At 33.6% G+C, this 24,782-nt stretch overlaps 1 protein-coding gene across 3 annotated transcripts; it reads left to right on the top strand.

Moving 5' to 3' along the window:
• The first annotated feature begins 1,362 nt into the window (after positions 1-1,362).
• Positions 1,363-13,098, top strand: LOC127093127 (uncharacterized). Of its 3 annotated transcripts, XM_051032027.1 has the most exons (16): positions 1,363-1,579; positions 1,911-1,970; positions 2,154-2,253; positions 2,664-2,736; positions 3,280-3,325; positions 3,537-3,647; positions 4,329-4,416; positions 8,594-8,690; positions 9,939-9,999; positions 10,139-10,269; positions 11,037-11,154; positions 11,412-11,482; positions 11,942-12,036; positions 12,153-12,260; positions 12,355-12,429; positions 12,603-13,098. In XM_051032027.1, the coding sequence occupies exons 1-16, from the start codon at positions 1,523-1,525 to the stop codon at positions 12,644-12,646; spliced, it is 1,335 nt and encodes a 444-aa protein (XP_050887984.1). In that variant the 5' UTR covers positions 1,363-1,522; the 3' UTR covers positions 12,647-13,098. The 3 variants fall into 3 exon arrangements, with proteins under 3 accessions (XP_050887984.1, XP_050887985.1, XP_050887987.1); XM_051032028.1 differs by lacking the exon at positions 11,412-11,482 and having other exon boundaries at positions 1,365-1,579; positions 11,913-12,036; XM_051032030.1 differs by lacking the exon at positions 1,363-1,579 and having other exon boundaries at positions 2,621-2,736.
• Positions 13,099-24,782: the final 11,684 nt, after the last annotated feature.

Genomic DNA, 24,782 nt, shown 5'->3' with positions numbered 1-24,782 from the left:
CGATGGGGACACATGACAACAAACCTTATGGAATGCATGAACGGGGTATTCAAAGGAATTAGAAATCTGCCAATAACCGCCTTGGTAAGATCGACCTATTATAGGTTGGCTTCTACGTTCGTAACCAGAGGTGAAAGATGGAGTGCGGTGTTAATGTCTGGGCAAGTATTTAATGAGTGTTGCATGAAAGTCATGAAAGAGGAGAGCATCAAAGCTAGCACACACGCTGTAACAGTCTTTGACCGTCATAAGCAAATTTTCAGCGTCCAGGAAACAATGGACCACAACGAGGGGAGACCAAATTTAGCCCATGCTGTTAGACTAAACAGAAGTTGGTGTGCCTGTGGAAAATTCCAGGTCTTCCATATTCCTTGCTCCCATGTCATTACATCATGCGCATATACTCGTCAAGACGCTTACAACCATTTATCTGATGTGTACAAGGTCGTCACCGTCATGAATGTATATGATAAAAGCTTCTCGGCGCTACCAATGGAGGAATACTGGCCTCCATACGAAGGTGATATAGTTTGGCACAACAACGAGATGCATAGAAAGAAAAAAGGAAGGCCAAACAACACACGTATCAGGACAAAAATAGATTCGACAGATAAAATGATAAGATTATGTAGTATCTGTCGTCAACCAGGACACAATAAGAACAACTTTCCCAATCGAGGAGCATCATCTGGGTCATAAACTTTTTGTAACATTGTATTTTTGTAACCTTCAATTATTATATATCATAAAATTTTTGTTACAACGAGGTTCACAACAAACATCAGTACAAAATAAGCTAACTCGAAATACAAATATTTTAAACTGATTACAAGAATCAAAGTGATGTCATCTCGACTGAACATCATCTCCCTAACATCCTTATCAGTTTTCATTCGCACCCAACCAAAGATACTGTCGAGTCTCTCAATACTTCTAATTTTTCCCCTTCTGGTATTTTCCCATCTAACCAACGAATCATCTCCCTCTTCAGCTGATCGAACGTAGTGATGTTCTAGAATAACATCAACATCTGAGGTTTGTCTCTCGCATAAATCACCTTTCCGTATCGGCAACGAACACCAAACATGATTGCCAAATGATGAAATGAGATGTGGAAAAATGATTCACACAACACCTCTATTTATAACATTCAATTGGCGCCTCCACTCTATTTTTAAGAGGAATCATCAGTTGGATTGACACCTTCTCCTAAAAATGAAGTACTTTGAGATTTTTTTTGAAATCAGGATTATTTTGGAATTTTTTTTTAAAAATTGAGTTATTTTGCTAAAAAGATTCTCTAAAGACACGTTGGATATTTTAGTTTGGATTTAAAAAAAAAACATGAACACTTTTCTTTTTCTCTTCCTTTTTTAAACCCATTGATACTAATGAGGTAGGTTTTTAGACCGAATAATAACCAGCGCAATTGAAATATTAAACTGCACTGAGTTTGAAAAGCTGAAAATTATCGACGAAAGCTGCACTAACTAAACTCGTCACTAGCACTCGCTCTACAAGCATGGGGACGCAGGTGAGCGATGGTGATTACGTGGCCAGCTTGCAAGCCAGGGTCAAGGTAGATACTACTTTCTTTCTTCTCCTTTTCAATCAATTTTCTCATGCTAAGCTTTGAATTCTTTGAAATTTTGGATATGATAAACTTCATTCAAAAAACCCTAGATTCACTGGAAATGATACACTCATTGATAGCATATCAATGTAGGCATTAAGATTATGCAATATGTTACATACTGCTTGCAATTAATGTATTATGTATTACTGTTAATTGCTTGTTTATATCTGTTATTTAATTATATAGGGTTTAGGGTTTTTAACTGTAATTCAATTATTTGTTCAAATTTTGCTGTTATTGTGTTTTTATACTGAAATTTTGCTCATACCGCCAGGAATTAGAAGCTGAGAATGCAAATCTTTTATCTCGACTTGCTCATTGTCACTGCTCTCAGGTTAGCTACTTTTCATACTTCTTTAGCTTTTTTCGTGCTATGTTAGTTTTGTCTTCTTGGCCATTGAGTATTGTGATAGCTTTCAGCCAAGAATCACTAACCAATGTAAAGAAAAGGGAAGGGGTGAAAAAGGGTTTTGTCTGCAATTTTCACTCAATAAATATATATTACTCTGTAATGCAGGATGATCAAATATTATATGGTCCCGATTATAAAGATGCGAAAGTGACCGAACCGAAAAAATCCAATGGGGAATCACAAAGGAAGATAAGGAATAAGCCAGGTTTGTTTTTCTCATAATTTTCTTTAGGGGACTAGTAGTAGTGACACATGTGATGTAGATGTTAAGAGAGAATACTATTTTTATTTTGAACACATGATGCCATGACAACTGTCTCTCTAAATTTTTTAAAAATTAAGCCTCACTTTCTGCTCTTCAGTAGTAACTTCATGTTGTGTTTGCTGTGTTTATTTCCGGGATTTCTTGATTTGTATGATTACCTTGTTTATTTTTTTCAGCTACGTTGGTCATTTTCCCCCCTCGTTTTTATGTGCCTACTGTTCTGTGTACATTGGCCTCCCATTTTATACCTTCTAATGAAATTCAAAAGACGGGGGAACATAATTTATTTTTAATCTCTGTTTTGCAGAACCAATCAACATATTTAAATTAGCTTCTACTTTGTGATACAGGCTATAGCACAGCGTTTCTGAGTCATCACAGCAAGAGATATGTAGCTTTAAAAGTAATGTACTTTGGAAAAAGGTATATACTGTCACTACTTTATCTTGCTTTGTTTTCTGTCTTCACAAATTGCCCCATAGACTCTGAGTTATCCTGAGTTCGAGTTTAAGTTTCTCACCATAGCCCCTAGTATGTATTTCCTCATCTAGTGGTAAAAATATTTTATCATCGTATCTTACCTTAACAATATTGACGGAGGTGTTGATCTACGCCGAATTGTATATTTCATGTAAATTATTTTCTTTCATAAACACCCAGAAATGGAGATGGAATTGTGATATTTCGAGATCGGATTATAGTCTATCAATCTTAGGTTCTATTTTAAGTTTAACACGTGTTTATAAAACTTCAGAGCTTGCTTTGGATGTTACATTTGATATATCCTTAATAATCTGAAAATTCCCATGACCATTTAATTTCTCTTTTAATTGAATTAGAAGTTTTTTGTGTTTTTCTTACATTCCTATTATTTTCCTGTTTTGTGTCTTTATTCTTTTGGTATTTGTTGAGTTATATGAATTCAATGTGATAAGGAAAGGCTTTCTGACTACTTGCTGAATACAGGTTCTATGGTTTTTCTGCCGAGGCACAAATGGAACCATCTGTTGAGGTTTGCTTTTTCCCAAAGTTGAACATGCTAATAATTCTCAAAACTTGAATAAATTGGTCATGAGTACCACTAAGCATGTAATTTTGCATAATCATAAAGAATAATTGTCTGTGCTGGATGAAGTATTCTGGCTGTCAACTGTGAGGGAAATCACCACAAACAGTCTATGTGGATGCCTCAGTTTTATTTATCATGTATCATTTTGTTGCAGTCTGAAATTTTTAAAGCTCTTAAGACAACAAGGCTATTGGTTGGTGATAAGAAGGATTCGCAGTATTCGAGATGTGGTAGAACAGACAAAGGAGTTTCCTCTGTTGGACAAGTAAGTTGATGGAGAAAAGGTGAAAAGAAAAGAAACAGAATACTAGTTCATATTTTAGCAGTTACTGATACATCACATGATTATAAATGCTGATATGACAAATTGATCCTTTTTTTAACATTTTAGTGTTAATATATACCCCCTTTGATGATTATTGCGCTGCTGAAGACGCATGGCAAATGGCAAGGCCAGCGGAGGTACTTCTGCAGAGTGCCTCAAGTTAACATGTTTAGTTTACTGTTGAAAAAATGCAAACATACCTTTAAACTCAATATATCTATAGAGTTCTTTTGAGACAAACATGCGTCTGAACAAAAATGTACGCTTGCAACAGAAATCCAAACATATTAACATTTCGGGCTGTTTAGTCTTATATCTTTTCATTGTAGTTTCGGTTTGGAGGATATGTATACTCCACGTTGCATCCTTGTACTCTTTTCCTCTAATAGATTTTCCTTTCATCTAAAAAAGCAATAAAGCCCAAAAGACAATAGTAGTTTTGCATGCAATCCTTAACAACTTATACTGTTTGGAATCTATTTGTAGGAATTTCTTTTGGAAAGTTATTTATTTGTATGAAGAGTGGTTAGGTTATTTATCAGCATCATATGATTTGTTATTTATCAGCATCATATGATTTGTTATTTAACTGGTTCTGATGATGAAAACATTTCAAAGCAGGTGATAGCTCTTTTTCTTAGATCAAAGCTCAAAATATCTGGAGTAAATAATGGAAGTTCTGGAGAATATGTTTTTGAAGAGAAACACGGTTAGCAAAAAAATTAACTTCAGCTTTTATTTGTTGCTTCTTCTTTTCGCTGTGTGCATTGACTTAATATTTTTTTTGACTAAATGTGCATTGACTTAATATTGTTTGCCAATATCATGGTTTTTTATTAGTCATATGTTGGTCAGTATTTATTAAGAGGCTTTGAGAAAAAATTAAGAGATTTGTGAAATGCTCGAGTGATTTGCAGATTTTGCACTCAGCTGATCCATCATTTATACACATACTATTAGAAATAAATGCAATTTACATTTACAAGGAGATTAATAATAATGCTACTTCCTAGGGGCATGACTGATATTTCCTAGATACATGATTAGCTAGATTACTACAACTTTGAATATTAATACTTGCTACTAATTTCAACATTCTAATACTAATAATTGCTAGTTGATCATTTGAGGTAACAAATACAGTGATGACCAGTGTTGTCGATGGCGGTCCATGGCGGAGAGCCAAAATCCCGCCATACCGGCTGCTTTGCGGCGTCGTTATTGCGGATTATGATGGAAAAACCCGCAATAGCGGCTGATATTTACCATTGCGGCGATTCCAAAAACCGCCATGTATATCAGCCATAGTGGCCATGGCGGGGCAATTTGATAACATTGGTGATGAATTATGTAGAAAGAACTTTCTCATGGACAAAAATGACAATTAATTTCAATATGTTTAGTTCTCTAATGGAATACTAGATTGGAGGCTATACGTAGAGTTCATTATTATTACAATATAGTTTCATCAATTGAGTATCTCCATACTTCAACTCTTGAAGAAAATATTTAATCCAGATAAGTTCACAAGTGGTTGTGGTTGTAGCCATAACTCTATTCAACCTTTGCGCTGGACCTTGCAACCACATTTTGCTTCTTGCTCTTCCAAGAGACAAAATTTCCACCAATAGAAGCACAATATCTTGAAGGGGGGCGGACGCCAATCAATAGGCGAACTTATCCAATATGCATCACAAACTCCAACTATTTGAGTGTCACCTCTGTCTTCATAAAGTAGTCCCCATCCTAGTGTCCTTTTAATTTCTTTAGAATTCGAGTCATTGCATCTCATTGTTCATTATGCAAACACTGCATGAATTGACTTACTACATCAACCGCAAAGGAAATATCTGGTCTCGATATAGCGAGATAAATGAGTTTTTCAACCAATCTCTGTAATCTTTCTAGATTAGAACAAGGCTCCCCTTGACTGGGAAGTAATTTTACATTCGGATCTGATTCATGAGACTGCAGCTCATGGTAGTCAAAATCGCGATCCTACTCGTAGGATCGTACGATTTTGCGATCTTGCAACCCCCCACCGTGCCGGAGAATGACCAGAATCACTTTTTGGTAGACGCGGCCGGAATCACTTGTTGCTTTTCATTGATTTGCTACTCTCCATATATAGTCCGCAAGCCATTAATAACATTAATGATACAAATATTTTAATTCCTATAATTTATATATAATTATGGACAACCTAACATATATTTAGAAGTAATATAAATTGTAGCAATAACAAAATCACAAGTAGGAATGATATAATTGGAGTATTCCTTATTTACAGCCTCTCACATTGATGTGGTTGGTAATTTGCTGATGAGAGACTGATGTCGAGGCCGAGGTACAACCTTAGTGAAGATATCCGCAAGTTGAAGTTGTGATGTGACATGGGGAAGAGATGTAACATGATTGACCAATGCTTCCCGAAATGAATGACAATCCACCTCAATATGCTTGGTGCATTAATGAAAAACTGGATTAGTAGCAATTTGAATAGCATTGGTTTTGGAAAAGAATGGTGTGGTCGTATGTTGAGAAAAATCGAGCTCGGCCAAAAGTCCACGAAGCCATTGAATTTCAAAACAAGTCGTAGCCATAGCTCGATACTCGGATTTAAATGGAAACTTCGAGATACGAGACTGTTTTTTACTCTTTTTCCAAGAAATCAACGTAGGACCAAGAAGCATGCACAACCAGCTGCTCTTGGTGTCGGGACAACCAGTTGGAAAACATGGACCATGGGTAAATGTGCCTTTCAAGTAGTGAATGATGCAACTTACGACAACCAAGTGAAGATGGTGAAGAGTGTGCATAAACTAACTCACTTGCAAAGGACTATCAGTTGTATAATAGAGGAATTATTGGGAAAATTCCAAGTTCCACATTAGTTAAAGATAGAGCTCACAAAGGATTTATATAGAGTGACACCCCTCACTTTACAAGCCGGTTTTGTAGGGTTGAGTTAGGCCTAATCACATTTCTTAACATAGTATCACAAGCCTATCAATTCGGGCCACCCACCATTTATATATGTGCACCAAAACCAAAAAAATGTTGGACGCAAGGGAGTGTATTGTAAAAACCAAGTCCCAAATATCAATAACGCAGGCCACCCACTATTTATATCCACACACCAAGCCCAATAGTGCTGAGTGTGAGGGGGTGTATTGGAAAAAACCCAAGTCCCACATTGATTAAAGATAGAGTACACAAAGGATTTATATAGAGTGACACCCTTCACTTTACAAGCCGATTTTGTAGGGCTGAGTTAGGCCCAACCATATTTCTTAACAGGAATAGGAATAGACAACAATTCACCCTCATCAAAACGATATTAAACATTATCCTCAAGAGGAGTATCCATTAGAGGGCCTGAAGTTAGACCCATCAAAGAAATCAAGTATTCAATATATATATATATATATATATATATATATATATATATATATATATATATATATATATATATATATATATATATATATATATATATATATATATATATATATATATATATAATATATATATATATATATATATATATATATATATATATATATATATATATATATATATATTTATGTTGATGGAGAAAAATTCCTATAAGAAATATATTTTGTATTTCATACATTTGTAAGATAGTACATAAGAGGTATTCATACACCTGATTTGTACCACGTTCTTGTATAGTAAACGAACTTGCATAAAAGGTTTCTTAGCAGTTTTGAGAGCGGGTAAGTTGGCGGCTAAGGGAGATCAAATTAAAAGGGCAACCAGGCATAAACAAAACATAATTTTAAGTTATAGTGATTGAAACATGACTGATTCCTTTGGCAGTGACCTTAGAAGTTAGAACCATCTGCTAGAGTTATGAAGTGAGGAAGTTTGGGAGATGATATGGAAGAAAATAAGGAATGATTACTAGCAATATGATCAAAGGCACCTGAATCAATCATCCAAAGATTTTTATTGTTACAAGATTGAGATATGAAGGCCGCGGAAGCATGAACACCAATGGCAGTCAATCTATGAGATAATTTTTCCAGAAAACCATGGAGAGAGTAACATGTCTTTTGAGTGTAATCATTCTCGCAATATGTACATTGAGGACGATCCATTTTCATCAAAAACTTAGTAGACCAGCAAACAACAACCAGAGATGGAGATCAGAAAATGAAGATAACAATAACTTTTAAACCGGAGAAGTACAATTTGGACCTTCTTTCTTGTTTATTTACAAACAAGGAAGATTTGAGGGTTCTGCTGGACCAGAGGTTGAAACCCTTAACAGACATATAAACACCTGCTCTGAATCATCATTTCCTAATTTTCTCCCCAAAATTTACATAATCCAAATCATATTTGTATTACTCTAAAAGCATCACACTTGATGTATAATTAAAAGTTTGTGTTTTGACTTTTGAGGCTGTAAAAGTGGTTTCTTAGTGATAAATATTCAATCTTTTTTTGGGTTAACAAATTTTACCTTCATTTATAAATTATAAGGCACGTTGTGATATTCAGTTGTGGAATGCTACTATAACAATATCGACTACCCTATGTAGATATCAAAAGGATTACTTGCTAGGTAGATTTATTTCCATAAGTTTGGGGGCTAAGTAGGTAATAGGGGCATTGATTGCTCTGACATGGCCATTGAGTTGTATATTGCTGATGCGAAATGATGATGGCATCAAATGGTTTTTGCTAATTATTAATGTAAATACAATTTCTAATAGTGTTTGTTTTGCAGTTTTATAATCATAAAAGCCAAGCTTGTGACTTTTAATATGTCCTTAATATCATTTACATTTATTTGGGTGGAACATGATGCATATTTTATTTCTTCCTTTTCTTAAATTCTGCCATGTTTTGCATAGAAGGGGAGCTTGATTATGTGAGGGTAATAAATCGAGAGCTTCCAAATGACATTCGAGTTCTGGGCTGGTGTCCTGTTCCTGTTGATTTCCATGCAAGGTCTGTATCCATTCTTTAAAATCTTACTTAATAATATGTCGATCAAATTATATAAAGACTGATGGTAATGGGCAACACTAGACAAGGGAACTACTTAATCCTTTCCCAGTAAGGAACTACTTAATACTTTCCCAGTCTCTTACACAGTGGGAGGGAAGCACGGGAAACACTGGATTTTGACAAGGATAAATTATTTTGGCTGCAGTGGGTCACTGCTACAAGATCTAAGCTTTCCCCCTCATAAATTTGAAACAACTTAACCAGAATACATATGCTCAAAAATATTAATGCCTATATATGCTGACTGATATGGTTTTTTAAGAGGGATCACAATATTACATGTATTCTTACAATTAGAGTAGCCAACTTTTGCTTGTGGTATCGCAATTGGTGTTTGATGTATTATCAAGTATAAACGGAAGGTCCTTTTAGTGATTGATAACTATCATATTAGAAAATGTTTATGTGTGTGGATGGAGAGAGAAAAGGAGGGAGAGTCATTTGACACCAAGTGTCAATAATGGAATAATCATACTTTCAATAATTTTTCGTGGAGTGTGAAACTAACTAATTCAACTATTCAATTATCTTAGAATTTGGGTTAGACCTAACTCAACCTTACAAATCAGGCTTGTAAGATAAGGATTTCTCTCACTTATAAGCTTATGTTCATGCTAAATATTATCCAATGTGAGGCTCTTAACAGTCCCTCTCATGCCCAACACCATTGAGCATGGTGCGTAGATATAAATGGTGGGTGGTTCGATAGCAGAAACCTGATAGGATTTGGCCAATGGATTTTGAAGTAGGCTATGATACCATCTTATAATATGGGTTGAGCATAACTCAACCTTACAAAACTAACTTGTAAGGTGAGGATTGCCCCTATTTGTAAACGTATCTAGAGGGCATATATTACCCTATCCTGTGCGATACTATTAACGTATTATCTTAATGATCACTTATACAAAATTAATTCGGACATTTGTAGAAATGTAATTTAATGGTTAATATTTACTGGCACTAACATAAAGTGAGGAGATGACTATGATACTACTAAGAAAGGAATGATTAGATACAATAATATCCTAATGGATACTACTAATAAAAACAATAGATATTAATAATAAAAACAATACCTCAACATCTTGTTATAAATTAAATTAATTTCTAATTAATGAAATGAAGTTTGATATCTTAAATTATTCTATTTTGCTTACATGTTTCTCATTTGCCTTACCAACACAGGTTCAGCTGTTTAAGCAGGGAGTATAAATATTTCTTTTGGAAAGAAAACTTGAATATCCTGGTAGGAAAATCATTTTCGTTACAGTTTCTATAAATTCTTGAACCTTGATTTTCTTTCTTCTCTTCTCTATTTCAAATGTTGTCAAAGATTTGAGATGCCTGTGGATTGTAATAATTCTCATTGGTTGATGTCCCACTAGGCTATGAAGACTGCTGGAACAAAACTTTTAGGAGAACATGACTTTAGAAACTTCTGTAAAATGGATGCAGCAAATGTGCACACCTACATGCGGTGCATCTCAATGTTTGACATTTCTCCAACAGATGTGAGGTTAAGATTGGTAGACAATTTTTCTTACCCATATATGCGTGTTTTGCTGAGTGCGTAGTTGGTGGCAAAATCATGTTGGAAGCGAACACTTGAAATTAGACTGCAGTAGCTTATAACAATGTTCTAGACACCTTGTACTCTTTGAGGTTAAGATTGATTGAGTTCTGTATATGCCCTGGGTGCATGATACTTGATATTTATTAGTTTTACAATGCTTGAGTCTGATTTTTTATTCTACTTCATCCTCGTGGGACTCAAAGGAACCAAATGCTGTTGGCCCGAACCCAGGTCCAGTTGTTTATAGCTAATAAATGGTGATCTTTTTTTGGTGCATGAAACATTTGGATGTTCTTTCCGCTGTTTCTGCACAACAAGGTAAAACTAGACAAAAACAAAAATTCCTGTAGAAGAGAGACAAATCTAATGAGTCAATGACAATATACAGGTGGAAAGCATACACAAGATTTCTTTTGACAAAACAGCTAAAAATATGAGGTTATTAAGTTTGAATGAAACATAATTCTCAATAGATTAGGATGAACATACTCATTATCTGTACTTCATATATTTCAGGTAATAGCTGCTTGCTTAACATTTGAGTCTTCAATCTAAGATGCCTAGAAAAATGGAACTCTTTGTTTCGTTTCAGAATTTAGAGTTGTTTGTTAAAGAATTTACATAGCTGAATCTGCCTGATGAAAAAATTCAATTTGCTGTTTGGTAGCTTTTAGGCTTAAAATCTGAACAGGTTTTCCATTTTCCTGCAGTTATGATGGTAATCAACTCTGGGTAATTAAATTCAGAGGTAGGGCTTTTCTATGGCATCAGGTTCGCTGCATGGTTGCTGTTCTCTTCTTGGTTGGCCAAGGTCTTGAATCTCCGGATGTGCGTATCTAACACCCTCATATAATCATTTTAAAAAATTGTTTATCTGTTGTGTTGCCTTGTAAATCCATTTTTTCATGGTAAGAGTGTGCCACAGACAGATACAGTCTTCTGTACTGTGAAGACAGGATGCATTGTACGGAATGTTTGGCAAGTTTATTTCCCAAAGCCAGTTTTATTAAAGAAAGAAACTCATGTTCACATTATTTAAGTTAAATAATATGTGTTTTGGTTCGTTAAGTCAGCCCAATTGGTAGTTGTGCAGGGACATCCAACTGCAGGGGCGCGAGTTCGAACCTACGACATCTCACTTATTCACCTTTAAGAGGTGAAATTTCAGCCACTAGGCTACTAGACCTAAAAATAAATAAAATGATAATAGGTGTTTTGCTGGCCTAATAGCCGTAACTCTCACTGAATGGCTGTGTTCTCTGTTGGCTGCAACATGCTAATTACTGTTACTATTGTAGAACATAATTACTTTTTATCATCTTGAATCTTAATATTGTAATTGAAGTTTTGTTACTCCTTTTAAGTAACTGCAGTCAAATGTAAACCACTTCAACATTTGCACAAACAAACCATAGGAAGAGTCCTTTTCTGTTGAAAGTATTTCCAACTGCCATTCATGTTTCTCTGTTTTTGTTTTAGCAACATGCTGTAAGATTAAATCCTAAATCTAATTCATCTCTATAGATTGAATTGTTATTCTGTAGGTTGAGTTAATCCATTAATGTGTTTTATACTCAAATTTCTAGGTGATTGACATACTACTGGACACTAACAGGATCCCCAGGAAACCTCAGTACGTTATGGCTTCAGAAGCTCCTTTGGTTCTTCAATCATGTGAATTTGAAAATCTCAAGTTTATGTGTTCACCAGGTATATCCGATTTGTAAAATTTCAAATATGGTGTCTAATTTTCTTTCTTTGCATATTGTGGTATTTACGTGGAGGAGTTTGATAACTTGAATTTATTCATGTGATTGCATATCTAGATTCGGGAAAGGCACTGCGCGCACACCTGGTTAATGAATGCCAAATTTACCAGCTTGAAACTGCAATTTTTGGTGAAGCTATTCTTAATTGCGTGCCTCAACTGCACGGTGCTGCAAACACGTTTAACTCAATTAATTTCCAATCACATTGCTTAATTTAGTTTATAGTGATCTATTGTACTGATAACAGTTCCTTGCTCAGATCAAAGCTTGCCACCAAGTCAAGGATTCAAGAAGAAAGGCTCCCATATCCCTCTCTTATCCCGACCAACTGAGCGTGAGTTCTTACACCGAAGTTCTATAATGCTTGTTATACATGGAACTATGGAAGTGAATGCTTTGTTTTTTTCTAGGCATTACACTAAATTATTTTCAAATGATATGCTTCCTGGTCCTAGTATCCCCCATTATTTTACTGACCGGATTTTTATTCTTGTTATATTGAACCAGCATCTTACGAAGAACGGCGTGCCAAACTCAGCTCATGCACATGATGATTTCACTGGTCATCTCCATTATTTAGACCTTCTATGGAGGTTGTATTATTAAAGGGTAGTTTTTTATTTTAATATTTTCTAGAGTTCAAATTTGACGGGATCACTATTTTAAAACAGACAAAAGCAATTGCTCAATACAGTACTTTGCTTGTCCATGCCTCCAACATGGGGTGTCCCTTTAAACAAACTCCTCCTAACCTAGCAATCAGCATGTGGAAAAAAGTAGAATCACATAAACTCAAACCTTTTTCTCTGTGATGGTGGGTTAATAATGGTTGGTTCTATGCTTGTTATCATGTCTGTGGATAGGCATGGTACCTAACTATTCTTCATGCCAAAAATATAATCAATTAGTATGAAGAATGATTGGTTAGTGGTACCCACCTCCACCCAAAAGTTTATGTTTGGTATTCGAGTGACAATAATTATATAATACATCTATTTTTTTTCTTCTGGTGAATGATAATTATATAATTTAGCTAACACCAGTTAAATACATAAGTTTGATCATACGGCTCTTTGAGGAAAGTTTACAACACTAAATAAGTGGTCACTTAAGGCAGACTATTGTCATTGATTTTGAGTTTGTCAAGGTTAAATTATAATTAAATGGGTTAAATCTTGATTAAATAGGAGCTTATTATTTTGAGCTATGCTATCATGAAATGCTTTTTCTACACCATTCAATTTACACCATATATATATATATATATATATATATATATATATATATATATATATATATATATATATATATATATATATATATATATATATAATTTACGGTGTAAGTGTACAATGTGGTGTCATAATATCACTCCTGTATTATTTTTTCATGATTAAATTATAGTTACAATATACATGGTTCAAAAACTTGAGTGTTTTTAAAATTTTGAGACCGCTTTGCATAAAATGTAATTTTATTCCAAATGGAGAAGTTGAAGAATAACTTTTGTGGGGAAAAAGCGAGTGTTGAAGAGGACAGAGACGAGCACAATGATATTATGAACACTCGAGAAAAGAACATGTTTTGTTCAGAATACTGTTCTTGCATGTGGCAGATAATCCAACAAAAAAATCATTATTATATCTGAGAACCATGATAAGTAAGATATGCATTGGAGATGTTCAAGTTTTTTATTAGTTGAGTGTAATGGACACAATAAAAAATCAATAATTTGTCAAATTTTTAAAATTGAAGTATGATTTGATGGAATACGAATTTTATAGTATACATATCATTTTTTCTCTTATTAGTTTTAACAAGAAAAATCTATCTTTTGAAAAACACTTTAGTCATCCTTTAATTGAGTAATCTTAAATTGTTATATAAAAACTCTGCTTAGTTTTCATTGGTTTGGGAATCCAATGATCTACATGGTAGCTTAAAAAGATTAGATTCTTTAAACTAACTGTGTGTTACATTCATAGTTTCCATTTTTAATATCCAATCATACTTTTAGCAAATTAACATTACTTTTTGTCAAACAAAAATTTCCCACTTGTCAAGCGTAAAGATAATGAGAAAAAATTGTGCAGATTTTAATTATAAAAATTTCATATATTAATACAAAAATAATAAGATAAATCAATTTTAAAAAATTAAATATTACTATTGAAAATTTTCATCTTCTAAATGCACATGTTTTAGAAGTATTCTTTTGGAACATATAAAACATTCACGACTCACCATTTTTCTCATACATTCTAAGACTTATAACTTTTTACAAATTATCAAATAAACCATATGTCTAAATTTATGTATTTGTTATTTACATAATTTCATGTAATCTTTTATTATGTTTAGTCATTATTTTATTACTCTGTTTTATCTTTAAATTTATATTGAATTTGTTTAATCTTTTATTATCTTTGCATAATAAATTTAGTAAAATTTTTTTTTGCAAGTTTATTAACTACTGAAGTATACAAAAATTTAGGAATATCTTCTTATTAATATGATGTTTGGAAAAGAATTAACTTGTTTTGTATATCGGAGAAAGTCAAAGAAATGACCCAAAAAAGAATGCGATGAATGTCAAAAGAATTTACAATGTCTATTTTTCAGCATTTTTTACATCATAATATATGTGTGGTATTTTGATCACGTATAAAACATCAAAACATCGATTGACGTGTGACAAATGACAAAAAAAGCTAACATCAAGAGGTATAAATGATAATCTGACATTTTTCTTCTCTAGCAATATGGGTCTCCAACGCATCTAGAAAACTAGTCAATGTCCATATGGGTATGGGCACATCCAAAAGCATTTAGACGCGACCCAAACGCCCCATAAATGTCTCGTATGCCCCATAAGCGTTTTGTATGCCCATACATGCTTTCACCGTTTGGATGCCCAGACGCCCCCATACATGTATGACATCATCCAAACATCAAAAATTCGTATTTAAATGAAAGAAACTTGATTTTCTTAAAAAACTCTTGAATTTGGATGACAAAATATCATCTTGGAGTAAGACAAACTTGATCTTTATTCTGTTATGATTTTTTTATTTGTTCTTAATGCTTTTTGCTTTCTGATCAATTATGAATTGTTCTACGGTTATTTGTTAGAAAGGAATTTCAACAGGTAACGATTGATAAAAATGTTTTAGATTACATATCGCTTAGACATAAGGATGTCATCTAGAAACTGCTTTGTTCTTGATAATTACATGTTTTGGTTCATTTGTAATTTATTAATAGTCATAGAAATTGATTTGAATAACCAAAGGCTTATTTGCTAAGGAATTAGGAATAAATAATTTTAAGAACCAATAATTTGTAAAGCTAAACTTAATCGTTACAAGATCAATTTAGGATATCGAACAAATTCAAGATCAAACTCTCATCTTTGTCATATTTTTCTCATTATTTTCTACTCTGATAAATTTATTTTAATTTAACCTTTTGCAAAGAACCAATATCCAACCCCTAAAATACCTTTTTGGTTACCTGAATTAAAATACAAAACTCATAATATCACGCAATCCTTGATATCTATATTTCGTGATTTTCCGATATTATTACATTGACATATTAGTACATTTGTTAATTTACCGATCATGTTTTAGGCATCATTGTTGGGGACTGCCAAAGATTATAGATTTTACCATTTCATTTTTATTTGAAATTTTATTGCTCTGTGGCCAAAAAAAAAATTTATTTTTTATTTTTACAACTAACCAGTTTTTTTAGTATTTGTATTCGAGGAGAATCCTCAGCTAATTTTCTTTTCGATACAAAAATCGAGAGAATCTTACGCGCTTAGTTGAGGAAAGCTCAGTTGCAAAAGTCGGAAGAACAAGAAGAGACAAGTTCTCATCCGTCACACACATAATCAGAAAAAGAAATTGAGGAACCAATGGCTGAAAATCAACCAGCTTCTGAAAGACTACTAGGAGACTATGGAAGCGCAAATGCACCGGGAGGTAAAATAACCATAATAAATCAACTAGTGAATGTGCCTAACTTTCAATTACACCCTAAAATCATCCTCTAGTTAGAGAAAATGCATTTCATAGGTAAAATCAATGAAGATGCCAACAAATATTTACAGAAGAATGAGTACAACTTTGAAGATAGAAGGGCATACACAAGAAATCCAAAAACTAGGAATATTTCCTTTTACTCTAGCATAAGATATGAAAGAATGGTTTTAATCACTTCCAGCAGATAACGTTACCACTTAGGAAGAGATGGAGACAACTTTTCTGAATGAATATTTTTCTACTTAAATTTTCCTTAGAAAATGATATGAAATCATAAATTTTAAATAGAAGGAAGGTGAATCATTTAGAGATGCATACAAAATATTCAAAAAATTGTTGGTTGTGTGTCATACACACAATCTATATCAAATAAAACATATGCTTATTTTTATTAATGGGCTCAGGCTGAAGACTAAACAATTTATTGATACAACTGATGGTGGCTCATCAAACTTTACAACCGCCACAAGCAATAAGAAGGTTATTTAAGTCAGCATTGCAAATGAACATCTTGAATTGTATGATAAATGCACTAACAAGCTAGAAATAGTTATTGATTTGAAACTAAAAACTCAGAGTATAATGTTAGAATATCAAGTTGCAGTCAAAGTTTAAAAGAGACTTAAGGCACTAAATATAGGTACTCGGCAGTTAGGTCAAGTCCAACAGACACCAGCATTTAATTATCTTAAGCAGAACAACCCTTATTCCAACACGTATAATCTAGGGTAGAAAAATCATCCAAACTTTTCCTGGAAAAATCAGAAATGGGGTATTTCGAGCTAAGGTCCAATGCAATACTAGAACCAACAATAAAAGTTCACCTCATTTCAACAGCCTAATCAACAATTCCAACAATAACAACAACCTTTTCCTAAGAAAGCAGATTAGAAGAAAGCTCTTGAGAAGGTTATTGCTCATAATTCCTAATTCCAAGAAGAGACATGGGATAACCTCATAAACATTATTACTCAGAATGTCCATTTTCAAGAAGAGACCATGAATAATCTAATGAACACTACAACATCTATAAAAAATCTAGAGGTTCAGGTGGGACAAATAGCTCGACAACTTTCCCAACAAGTTCAAGGTAATCTCCCAAGAAACACCAACAATAATCCTAGAAATCATGAAAGTGTCAATATTGGTACTATCATAGCTCAAAATGAAAACTTCCAAAACCAGAAATCAAACTGCCTTATCCATAAAGATTAAAAGGGGGAGTGATTAAAAAAGAAATACATGTTTCACATAAAGCACATGAGAGTAATCCGAGCACCACAATCACAATTCCCATAAATCATATCAATGTTACTATTGACATAACAAGAAGTTAGAAGGTTGTTGAAGATGAAGAAAAGACGATAACAAATTATTATCATTTTATAAAGGTAGATACGGAAGTGAATGAGAACAAGAAAGAACCAGAAGAATTATGTTCGCTAAAAAGCCAACTAGAGAGAAGAATAAAAATGATATCAAACCGGTGATTAGGCTACCTTATCTTCAAAGGACAGAGAAAAATGATCAAAACAATAATCATTTTGAGAAATTTCTTGAAATGTTCAGAAAGTTAGAGATCAATATTCCTTTCTTTGAAACACTCGAGAAATTGCCCATGTACCAAAAATTCATGAAAGAGATAATTTCAAAAAAGACAACATTGGGAGATGAGCCAGTAATCTTAAATGATAAGTGTAATGCAATATCATAAGGTAGGAGAATCCCCATCAAACGAAAAGATCTTAGATTTGTCACAATCCCATGCATTATAGAAGACAAAACTTTCAAGAAGGTTCTAGTTGATTTGGGAGCTAGTGTGAGCTTGATGCCATTGTCAATCTATGAAAAGCTTGGTATTCGAAAAATTAGCGATACAATGATGAATGTAAAATTTGTAAATCACATCACGAAGCATTCATATGGGATAACAGAAGATGTGCTAGTTAAAATAGACAAATATAGCTTTCCGTTTGACTTTGCAATCGCAGACATGCCTGAAGACGAAAGGATACCTCTCATTCTTGGTCGATTGTTTTTGCTTACAAGTCAATGTGATATTAATTTAGAAAAAGACACAATCACTTTAAAGGTTTATGATGATGAAATAACATTGAATGTGCTTGAAAACAGGAAGCAAAAGGAAGAAAAAAAGAATCACTACCAAGTATGCATATGATCAAAACATGCGTGGAAAGTCAAATTCAAAGACTACCACCAGAAAAAGTCTCAAGAATAACATCTCAAATGGCGTCATCTCCACCAGCATCCCCAAGTAGAAAGACTCAAAAATTCATTCCAAAAGCCAAGAGAAAAAAGAAAAAGCGACATCAAAGTAATGCTATGAAAATATGGAGTAACCGACTGCACAAAGTGGTATCTGTTTTTGGAAAAAATGATTTATTTGTCTCGAAAAAGAAAAGAAACAATGTTTGGAAAATGAAGTATCCACCCTAACATGGATAATGATGCGTTAAGCTAATGACGTTAAATTAGTGATGCTTTGGAGGAAACCTAAGAGAGGTAGTCTTACCTTATATTTATTTTAGTTTATTTTATGGTTTTACATTTATAAGTAAATTCTTAGTTTTGTTTCATTTTTGTTGGTTTATTTTATGTTTGTTTACTTTCATATGGTTATTTAATATTTCGTAGTAAAATAATGGCTGTCTAATAATCAACAAGTATAGCTAATTTTAGTTCTCGTGCATACCAACTCGTAAAATATTATCTATGTACTTTTGAATGTTCTAATGTGGTTTAATTGAGCATTGCTGAAAACTAAGTCGATTTATTGTTGTTCCTAATGGATTGGTCTTTTGGATTTGATGCATTTAACAAAATAACACCTTGGAGAAATGTCCAAGTGTTCAAGATTGGTCTAACTTGATAAAGTTGTATGGAACTGTAAAAGGGATACATGTTAGATGTGATGCTCCAGTATGTTGGTACGACATATGAACCTAGTGCAACAGGCGCCAAATTGCTGCAGTTTTAACAAAACCTTTTGAGAAGATTCAGTTATGTTTTATTGCTATTGGTTTAGTAATATGATTATATAATTTTTTGGACAGTTGTGAAGATCAAATCAGATTTAAATTTGACTTTATAACAAACTAAATCATATTTTTTTGTTTTAGATATTCAAGGAGCGAATCAAATATCCAACAAATTATACAAAGATTCTGGACGAAAATAATTGCAAATCCAAAAGGAAAAAGCCCAGAGTTATTTTTATATATAAGAAGCTCAAACCTACATTGGAAAGCAAGCATTCCCAATGGATATCTTCGAGTGACAACTTTTGTGTTGTGTATTCCATGCTTATGCCCTAATAGGATTATTGTAGAATCTTTATGTATAACTCTATGTTTCAGTAACTTAGCATAAATGGTTTGTCTAGTTGAGTTGTAATATTCAACATTATTTCATCTTGTTAAGATTGAAGTTGATCAATAGGGTTTAGTGAGTGTTTGCCCCTATCACGAGTTGTGTGACAGATAAGAAAGTGGGTAGGTTCTCATGTTTAGGGAGATGCTCTAAATATAAATTCGTCGGGTAGTGTTAGGAAGAGGCATTGGGCAACATATAGTTTTTTGTTGCTTCTAAGGCTAATTTTACTAAACTAAGTGATTTTCCTTTCTTAGGTTGGGACTCAACCCCCTAGACGTAGGTGTAATTTCAATGAACTGGGTAAACAATTGACTGTGTTGTTTATTGCTTTTTTGCTCAATCATCTAGTAATTGTTATTGTAGTGGTTCTGGTGTATCTTGTAGAGCCTGTTGTTGGAGCATCATATTCGACATTTTTCCTATGAGGAACATAATTTCAATTGGATTCAGAGCATGCACTCTAGCCTATTGGGTGAGCTCCAATAAAGATAAGTTCTACTCAAATGGAGACAATGAAAGATTCATGGTTGGTCAACAAACCACTTGTTTTGGATGGCACAAACTATGATTATTGGAAGGTAATAATGGTTGCATTTCTCAAATCCTTGGGAAATAAGTCATGGAAAGTTGTATTAAAAAGGTGGAAACAACCAGTAATTACTATTGAATATGGCACAACCAGTCTAAAACCAGAAGTTGATTGGTCAAAAGTTGAAGGTGACGAATCTCTTGATAATTATATAACATTGAATGCTATATTCAATGGTTTTGACAAGAATATGTTTAGACTAATCAACACTTGTACTAAAGAAAAAAAGCATGGAAGATTCTCAATACTGCTCATGTAGGCACGTCAAGGTTATGATGTGAAGGATGCAGATCTTCAAAACCAAGTTTGAAAATATGAGAATGATGGAAGATGAATCCATATCTAATTTTAACATTCGTTTACGTGACATAGCCAACAATTCTTTTGCTTTGGGAGAAAAGATATCAAAATAAAAGGTGGTTAGAAATATTCTCAAATATTTACCTCTAAAGTTTGATTTGAAGGTAAAAGCTATTGAAGAAGATCAAGACTTAAGCACCTTGAAGGTTGATGAACTCATTGGTTCCTTTTAAACCTTTTAAGTTTTTATAAGTGGAAGATCATAAAAAAGAGCAAATGTGTAGCTTTTGTATCCAATACTCAAGTGAGGGAAGATCAAGGTGATAAGGATACTAGAGAAAGTTTTTCAGACACTATAACCCTTAATGGGAGAAAGTTTAATAGGCATTTAAAAAAGCTGGACGAAAACTGGAGAACAAATGTCCCAGACAAGAGGTCAGGCATCAGTCCCCTAAATAAGAGCAAAGATGATTTCAAAGACAATAAAGGCAAATAAGCTCAATGTTTCAAATGTGAAGGTTTTGGTCACATTAAAACAGGATGTACTACTCTTCTAAAGAAACAGTAAAATGGATTATCTATCACCTGATATGAATATGATGATAAAAGTAAAGGAGAAATAGATAATAAATTGATGTCATTTACTGGGAAATACAAATCTTGTACTGAGGCCAGTGATGAAGAGATGTCAGTAGAAGAAATTCATGAAAGTTATAGAGAGAAGACAAATAAAAGAAGACCATAAGTGTTATACTCCTTTAAAAAGAGAATCTTGGCTCAACGATTACATGTCTGGAAGAAGAAATCACATTGTTAAAGACCAAACTTGAAAATATGCCAGAATCTGTACATTTGAAGAATAATTTATATATGTTGAATGATGTCTTGGAACGGAATATGAAGGTTGTGGGGTTTGACTACACTTCCATGAACAAAAAGATTAAAGTCCCACCTAAGAAGAAGATTGAGTTTCAGATGGTGGACCACACGTCTCATCATCGTGCTCGACATGTGTACCCTCAATATAGGGGTTACAAGAACTCTACAAAGAGATGTCACTGTTGTGGTAGATATGGTCATTTAAGACCTTTTTTCTATAAACTATATGGATATCCTCAGTATTATAGTCATCAAAAGTCCAAAGGAAAGAAAAGGAAGAAAACTCAAGCTAAGAAAGTGTGGAAACCCAAGGAAACTGTCAAATGTCTCTTAGCTCATGTTTCTCCTAGAGTTTATTCTAGAAGTGATTGTTATGATAGTGGATGTTCACAGCATATGACCGGTGAAAGGAGTTATATTGAAGAATTAAAACCTTGTTCTAATAGTTATGTCATGGTTGGTGATAAAACTAGAGGAAACATCAAGGGGATAAGCAAGCTAGTGAGTCTAGATTTACCATGCCTTGATGATATGCTGCTAGTAGAAGGATTAACTACTAACTTGATCAACGTAAGTTAACTGTGTGATCAAGGTCTGAATGTTACCTATAACAAGTCAACATGTATTGTCTATAGCAAAGATAAAGTTATGTTAATGAAGGGTTCAAGATCCAAAGACAATTGTTATATGTGGACCTCTCATCCCTCATCCAAAGTAAAGAGCATGAAGGAGATCATATCTGAAGATGGTGTCAAGGGGTTGCCAAAACTCAAGATTTAAGAAGGTAAAATGAATGACGTGTGTCAAGATGAGAAACAAACTAAGATGTCATTCAAGATGGTCCAACATCTTACTCATTCTTTTAATTTACCACATATGGACTTTATGAGACTCAAATAAGGAGTTTTAATTGAAAGGAAGGTTAATGGTCAGGCTGGAGGTCCTTCCAACATTGAACAACCACTAGTGGTTCAGAAGAAAGAGTTGAAGAAGAATAGGAATTATGGCATTCCTTCTCATATGTCTGGAGCTTTTTTTAACCAAAAACATGTATGCGTCTTTGGTAAAACTGGAATTGATGTTACTCTTGATATCTTGAAGTCCAACCACATGCTATTTGACAATAAATTTGTTCCAAATATTGCTCTCCATAACTTTTCACAGGCTGATGAGACTGATCTAGTTACTTGAGGAATTGTGATGAGAAATCATCATCTCATTCACATGTCTGTTAGTGAAGAATCCCGTGAATCAAATCTTAGAAATCAAGATTTTAATAAAATATGCCAGACATCTTATCCAACATATTGACAAAGTCTCAAAAGCTTAAGGAGAATGATGATCATATTTATGACGATGTTGAGGTTGATTATGCTAAGACTGATGGTGGTGGTGTTGATACACATGATCATGTGGAGACATTGCATGAATATATGATAAGTGAGGATGAACGTTTATGTGTAGTTTGTGTTATAAATAACAAGGTGTGTTGATTGTTTACCAAGGGCACACAACCTATAGATGGTATGACTCCCCATAAGGATGAATTTTGTAATCTCAGTGATCTTGTTATGGAGAAATTTGTTATTGTCTTACCAATAAACATTTTATTACATGCTAAAGAAAATAAGAGTGTTTGTGATGCTGATACATTTGGAACCATCAGTTTGAGACCAAGATTGTCTTGTATCCTGAAGCTCAAACCTATCCAGATGAATGAACAAAGTACCTTCCTCAATAGGAACTTGAGTGGGAAAGTTGAAGATTTTCCTTTTGTCAACATGTTGAAGAAGATTATGACCAAGTCTCGTGACAAGGCTACTCATGAAAATAATCATAAAGGGAATGCCAACATTGATGATGTTGTCAATGATTATGCCAATTCTATACATACGAACAAGGAAGCTCATGATGGGTCTGAAATAGTCAATGAAGGTGTTATTAGCGGTATTGAGATTTGTAACGTGTCTCTCCTTTATGATTCTATTGTGATGAGGTGGAAGTATTTAGCCCATGAAAGGATGCTGCCAAAATAGGCTTTGACATTTGAAGAGGATGCTCAAATGTTACTGGAAGTCATTCTGAAAGACAATGAGAATTTTAAGAGAGCTCTTATGTGTATTGATGACTTGTCATACAACATGATGAAGCATGTTGTTCATCAATTGAAGTCTAAATTGGATTTGAGCAAGGTAGAAGATCTAAGTTGCTTTCCCAATTTTCAAGTGAAAAACTACGACTGTGATTCTCAAGATACTTATGCTGGTAGAAATTGCACTCAATAGTTGTGTAACAACCAAATGATTAATGATGTCATCAAAAAGGGTAATAAATATGTCAACCAGGATGTACCAGACAACATGTGTGACATGTTGATGATTGAGTTTCAAACTCAGAGGAAGGATGAACAAGTTTCCCTTGTTAAGACTGAAATGGATAAAAAGCTTGTGCAAACGAGGGATTCTGGGATAAATGCTGAAGGAACAGTCCATAACAACGTGTCCACCTTAAGAAGAAAGGTTGGAGAAAAGAGACTTCATATTGATGTCTCATTTACTCACATGGATAATGCGTCTTCCCATTCTAAAACAAATGTTAAAAAAATTGAAGTATGTTCTTCAAAGATGGACTGCCACTATAAGAGAGTTAGGAGAAGAAGCTCTTGATTGTAAATGATTTATAAAAGCTAACGAGCTAATGAATAACATTACTAATGATGGTCCTAGCTATGATAAACTGGCCAAGGAGATGAGTAAAATGTTTGATAGAGGAAAGTTTGTGAAACTTTCATCATTAAATTTCAATTGATTGGACAAAATCAAGGTTCCCTTTATTGATAAAATTGTGAGAAAGGGAACTATGTAAGAAGGAGAATCTGCAAATAAGATTGAAGTAGAATTTTTTAGGCACTGATGTATAATGGGCTTATGAAGCTTCATAATGATGATCAGTTGTTGAAAACAATGTTGAAGTTTGTAGAAGATTAAGGTTAAGGATGATGGTATTCCTATTGGGTAGCTACATGTGTCTTTTGACTCCATGCTACTATTTTATACTGCTCTGGGATTGAATGTTATTCTGATATTTGAAGATAGTTGTTATTTCCATTCCTTTTCCAAATTATGGAAAAAAGGGGAGTAATAAAATGTTGTTAAATGCTAAAGTAACACTGTTTTTTTGTATTAACCATCTATGGTAAGTGCTAATATTGTAATTCATGATGCAGTATCGAGTAAGACATCTAGTCTTGGTTCTTGTATATGTAAAAACAGATATATTTATGTTAGTAGTATTCATTACATATTATGATATCAACTACTAATTAATTGTGTATGTATGACTAAGTATGTGAATGATTTCATACTGATATATGTTTGTTAGTAGTCATGTACGCTACTAACTATGTGATACTTGATTCATGCATGGTTAAGTCTATGAACTATTGCTTGATTGTCTGTTTGGTTTGGAGCAGCGGTA

The sequence above is a fragment of the Lathyrus oleraceus genome, chromosome 6 (genome assembly GCF_024323335.1).
Source record: "Lathyrus oleraceus cultivar Zhongwan6 chromosome 6, CAAS_Psat_ZW6_1.0, whole genome shotgun sequence".
In the NCBI taxonomy this organism is placed as follows: Eukaryota; Viridiplantae; Streptophyta; class Magnoliopsida; order Fabales; family Fabaceae; genus Lathyrus; species Lathyrus oleraceus.
This window is presented reverse-complemented; position numbering and strand designations above follow the sequence as displayed.

What these genes read in the sequence shown, in the direction of transcription:
- LOC127093127 (XM_051032027.1), top strand. Translation starts at nt 1,523, where the DNA reads ATGGGGACGCAGGTGAGCGATGGTGATTACGTGGCCAGCTTGCAAGCC. An exon ending in GAAGATAAGGAATAAGCCAG is followed by an intron (nt 2,254 to 2,663) that starts GTTTGTTTTTCT and finishes TTTGTGATACAG; the next exon opens with GCTATAGCACAGCGTTTCTG. An exon ending in CCTGTTGATTTCCATGCAAG is followed by an intron (nt 8,691 to 9,938) that starts GTCTGTATCCAT and finishes TTACCAACACAG; the next exon opens with GTTCAGCTGTTTAAGCAGGG.